Genomic DNA, 5,265 nt, shown 5'->3' with positions numbered 1-5,265 from the left:
TGTTTGTGGTTAAAGTGATTAACTACCCGCCTGGCACTTAGTTAAGGAGTTTTATCCCCTCCCTGACTTCAGGGAAAAATCCCTACCTGGGGAAACAACCTTTCTCAGAGAGGTGACCTTGGTTTAAACACACAGCACTAAGGGGAGCAAACATATTAAGAACAGTATGCTATATGCGCCAGGTCCCTTGAAACATATGCTGTGCAGATGTTCCTTCCCTGCAGCGACTGTGTCAAGCAGCAAGGGTGGACCAGCTTCCAGCAAGGCAGCCCATCAATAATGCTCTCTCATCATTGATGTTTCTATCTCTCTCCTCCTCTCCCTTACTCTCGGAAATTAATAAAATATATAGAGGTATATAGATTTTTAAAAAGGTATGTGTAAGAAGGAGCTTCAGAAAAACAGAAAGGTGAGAGAGGTCAAAGAGGAGTTCAAGGGCAAGAGAATGTTGTGATTTCGCTGAGAAAATGAACTTGGAGATGTGAGCCTGAGAATGCTGGGTTCCGGGTCAGACGTTGCCCTCGCGTCCTGGCCAGGCCCCTTGCTGGGTTTTCCTGTGGGAGAGATCTGCGCTCCTCTGACACATAGGGAAACGGGAGCCCGCAGGCAGGAGCGATGGGAGGGTGCTGGGAAGACCTGGGAGCCCACGAGAGCTCCTGGACCCGCCGTCCACTCCCCAGGCTCTTCTCCAGGGCTGGCCGCGTGGCTGTTTATCTTGGTCAGTGCTGGTGTTAATGAATGACTTGGAGCCCATGAGTTTTGGAGCAAAGGTCTTGGTTGACAAACTGGAGGAGTTGCTCTTCTCCCTGCCACCACCCCTTCGACTCCCTGACCTTCTATTTTCCCGTGTGGAAAACGGGGACACCAAGAATATCAACACTGTGACATCATTCCACAGCTTCCGCCAGATCAAGCTACTGAAAAGCCGGCCGCAGACCCCTGGCACAGCCGACGTCCTCAGGGAATGTGATCCATAGCGAAACCCCCTCCGAGCCACCCGGCCAGGGCTTAAGATGCTTTTTTAATTCCATCTGCCCCAGTGGCTGCTCCATATTTTTTTGGGGGGAAATGTAATGCTTTGAATTCACAAGACATTTATTCTAGCCACAGAAAAGGCTCGAAATAGGGGAGGACTTGCTGACGGGGTTTCCACTGCCCGAAATCATGCAGTGGGAGACTTGCTTTTCAGGCCTGGCCAGAAGCTGCTGGGACTGTGTGGGGAAGGCAGTTATGGTCTGGCAGGACCTGGTAACAGGTCCCTATACTCTGAACAAGGCACAGTATTCATTTGTTCGTTCGTTCATTCATTCATTCATTCATTCATTCTCACAGCACCCTAAGGAGGTACATAAGGCAGATCTTTGTCAATTAAGTGTTGGCTGGATGAATGAATCTTGCCTTGCTGTGCTTTTTACCCTGGAGATTTGGAGACTGGCCAGATCACCTCCTCTGGAGAGCCCACCCAGATTACCAGAGGCTAAGTCCAGGCTCACTCTCCTGGCTCTGGCAGAGACTTCAGCTGTCATTGTGTTCCAAGGCTGGTTGCTTCCAGCAACTGGGACCTCCTGGGGACAAAGCTTAGTGGTCTCTGGCCATCCATTTGTGGGGGCTGGGAAGGGGCGCAGGCCGGGTGTAGTGTGAGCACGGGGAAGGAGGGTGAGTGCAGCGTTCTCATCAGAGGGGACAGAGCTTACAAAGGAAGCACAGGGTGCAAGAGCCTGGTGAGTTCAGGGATGAGCATCCCTGGAGAGGGGTATATACCTGGGGGGAGGCTGACACACTAGGCTCGGCTGTTAGGACTGTGGCTGTGCAGTACGTGGGTTTGGGTTTGGTTTGCCTCCGGGAAAGGGACTGCAGTTGTGGGGCCCCTCCCGTGGAGAACCCCTTGGAAGGGGGTGAAGTGGAGGCAGGGAGGCTGGAGAGAGAGATGGGAGGTGGGGCTGCCTCCTTGGGCCTCTTGAGGCTCAGCAAAGACTCAGGAAGCAAACCGGGTGCCAGGAACCCTGCAGAAGGGACCAGGTCTGCTCAGCTGGCTCCATGTCACATCCTGGAGCTGCCATGGGATTCCGTGGCCCTGTTCCCAGAATGTGGGTCACCAGCCCCGGGGAGCGGGGCACCTGAGCCTGTGGAAAGGCGGAGGCTCCCCGTGGCCGCCTGTCCTTCTGAACTCCTTTGTCCCGCAGCTTCTATTCCAAGGACAATGAAGGCAGCTGGTTCCGCTCACTCTTCGTGCATAAGGTGGATCCCCGGAAGGACGCCCACTCCACCCTCCTGTCCAAGAAGGAGACCAGCAGCCTCTACAAAATCCAGTGTGAGTGGCTGCTGCGCCCGCCAGCCTGCCCGCCAGCCCTCCCCTCCACACAGGCCTGGGTTGGGAGATCCTGAGCTGTCCCGGGCGCCCTGGCCCTGTGGGGGCTCCCTACACCCAAGCTCCCCGCGGACACACACACACACCCCCTACTTCACCTCCCACTCTGTCCTCTCTTGCAGTTCACAATGTGAAGCCTGAGTGTCTGGATGCCTACAACAGCCTGACGTGAGCATCTTCCTCCATCCGCCTGTTCCCGTGCCTGTCGGGGTGGGTGGGGACCTATCCCAGCCCCATGCTCCTTACAGAAGTCCAAGGATGTGCATTTCGGAGCCGGAAGTCCTAAGGCTGTCTTGTCCGGCGTCTGCAACTGAGAGATGGGGAGGCTGATACCCGGCCCCGAGGGCCTGAGTGGAAACCCTTACCTCAGGGTGCGATGTGGCTGGTGTGAGCCCCCCGCCCCCATCTCTGTGCCCCTCCCACAGGGAGGCCGTGCTGCCCAAGCTGCACCTGGATGAGGACTACCCCTGCTCGCTCGTGGGCAACTGGAACACGTGGTATGGGGAGCAGGACCAGGCAGGTGAGGTGCCCCCATCTCCAGCACCACTGCCGCCCACCCAGGCATTTCCCCCCCCACCCCCAAGGCAAAGGGTCCTGGTGCTACCGAGAACCAGGCTGGAGGCCACCCCCCTACATACATGCTTAGCCAACAGGGGGAGAAGCAGGGCTGGGTCCCAGGGGCCCCCTGACCCGGACCTCTCGCCCCACCATTAACCTGACAGAGAATAATTTTATTTCTTAAAAGCATTCTGAATGCAAGTAGTTCACTTCTTTTTCCTATTCTATTTTAACACATTGTTAAACTCTAGATATGACTTATTACTAACAGATAAGGAACCAAAATCATGTGCTAATCATTGTTCTTAATTCACTAATTAATCTTTCTGTTTGTTTAGAATTTTGGTATCAGATGATCTTGCCTCCTCATTTTGATAAATCCAAGAAATATCCTCTACTAATAGATGTGTAAGTATGTATTCAAGAGGAGGGAACTAAAAATTCAGAAGTTAACTATTGTACTTTTTTATGCTCAGTGTAGCTTACTGAAAAAAATAAAGCAAAACACATCCTTTCTCTCTTCCTGGATCCAACATCTATGAGCTGAGGACATACAAGCTCAAGGTGCCTTCCTCCCGCCCGACCCCTGCCTGCCCCGCTCCCCCTGCTAGAGTGCAGCTGTAGGCGCCCCGAGGCCGGTGCCCCAGCACGGAGGCTGGGTTTCTGGCCTCTCCCTCCCTCTGGGCTCAGAACAGAGGTGTGTATGCACCTGGGCCCCTGATTGAGGCCAAGGGACTCCTGGAGTTGGGGAGACTTGGCAGTTTCCGGCCTTCACCCAGCTGTGACTCTGGAATCCGAGGTGAGGGCTCATTCGATTTTCTTCTGGTTCTCTCTCAGCCAGGAACCATGATCGAGTGGGGCAACAACTGGTGAGTGGCCGTGCCGGGGGCTCGGGTTGGGGAGACCCTGCCCAGCTGCCCTGCCAAGGCCCCTAGGGTACCACCTTTCCCGGGGCCAAATGGCAGGGAACCCTGCAACCTCTGCCCCTCGGGGATCCCGTGGGAGGATGCAACCAGGAGGTGAGCATCTTCTAGAGACTCCCCTGGGATCACCCAACCCGCAGCTCACTTCCGTCACCCCATTCCCCGACCATCTGAGAGCTGGGGGCCTCGGGCTTCTCCCTTGAGGTGGAGCAGAGAAAGCAGCCTGGAGACACCTCAGGGGGCCCTCTGTCCGGGCCCTGGCGTCTCCCCAACACTCTTCTGCCATGCAGGGCTCGGGCCATCAAGTACCGACAAGAGAACCAGGAGGCGGTGGGCGGCTTCTTCTCACAGATAGGAGAGCTCTACGTGGTGCACCATCTCTGGGGTAGGCTCTCCCCCGACCCCCCGGGGCAGTGCGGGGAGAGCCAGCCCTGTGTGCTCAAGGAATGAGGCATTGCCTTTCCCACAGCCTACAAAGACCTGCAGTCTCGGGAAGAGACTAGAAATGCTGCTTGGAGGAAGAGGGGTTGGGACGAAAATGTCTACTACACAGGTGAGTCCCTTCTCCGGGGAGCAGGGGGGCTGGAGGGCGCAGTACGGCCCTTGGAGGTCATCTGCTAGGAGCCCTATTTGAGGATGGAATCTAGTCTCCCTTGACTACCTCCAGCGATGGGGAGCTTGCTTTGAAGACAGTGAGTTATTGGGGTTCCATCCTGGTGGCTCACTGCATGTGGTCCAGGCAGGCCTACGTGAGTGCTCTAGGGGATGCCATAGCAACCAGGAGGTCCCTGCCTCTGAGGAGTGGAGTTCAGTGTGCCCTGTGACCTCGGGCGCAGCTCTCCACCTCACTGAGGCTGTTTCCTCGACGGTACAATGGCGATGGTGACGGTGCCTGCCTCGGACGCTCGAGGGAGGGTATCAGGAGCCAGTTTATAAAGAGGGCTACACCCAGGTCCTGGCACAGAGGAAGCACGCAGCAAATATTTCCCAGCCAGTTCTCTGTCCCTTCGCTGGGCCTCCTAGGACCACCTGGATCAGTAGGTGTTGACGGACGGAGCCCTTTTGTCCTACCAGTCTACTACTACAGTTACTTTCTTGGTATTTTTCTATAAATGCTTTCCCTAGCATTGTCCTAAGCAATCGTATCTGTGAAATCACTTTTTACTAGGCTAGTGTTGTTGTTTTTTAAATATATTTTTATTTATTTCAGAGAGGAAGGGAGAGGGAGAGAGAGATAACATCAGTGATGAGGGAGAATCATTGATAGGCTGCCACTTGCATGCCCCCTACTAGGGATCGAGTCCAATACCCACGCATGTGCCCAGGACTTCTTGGTTCATAGCTCAACAATCAACCACTGAGCCAAACCGGCTAGGTGAAAAGCTGTATTTTTAAAAATCTCTCCAGGTAATTCTG

General features: G+C 54.9%; 1 protein-coding gene across 1 annotated transcript in view; it reads left to right on the top strand.

The window, feature by feature from the left end:
- Positions 1-4,485, top strand: part of NIPSNAP1 (nipsnap homolog 1 (C. elegans)) — a gene marked incomplete at its 5' end in the record, with an annotated part of 19,184 nt that extends 14,699 nt beyond the window's left edge. Inside the window, 7 exons of the mRNA XM_015562832.1 lie at positions 2,184-2,311; positions 2,491-2,536; positions 2,794-3,069; positions 3,427-3,490; positions 3,764-3,795; positions 4,140-4,234; positions 4,319-4,485. Coding sequence (XP_015418318.1) covers positions 2,184-2,311; positions 2,491-2,536; positions 2,794-3,069; positions 3,427-3,490; positions 3,764-3,795; positions 4,140-4,234; positions 4,319-4,470 — 793 coding nt within the window. The remainder of the gene's footprint in view (positions 1-2,183; positions 2,312-2,490; positions 2,537-2,793; positions 3,070-3,426; positions 3,491-3,763; positions 3,796-4,139; positions 4,235-4,318) is intronic.
- Between the last annotated feature and the right edge of the window lie 780 nt (positions 4,486-5,265).

This window comes from Myotis davidii, unplaced genomic scaffold, assembly GCF_000327345.1.
Source record: "Myotis davidii unplaced genomic scaffold, ASM32734v1 scaffold478, whole genome shotgun sequence".
Lineage (NCBI taxonomy): Eukaryota > Metazoa > Chordata > Mammalia > Chiroptera > Vespertilionidae > Myotis > Myotis davidii.
This window is presented reverse-complemented; position numbering and strand designations above follow the sequence as displayed.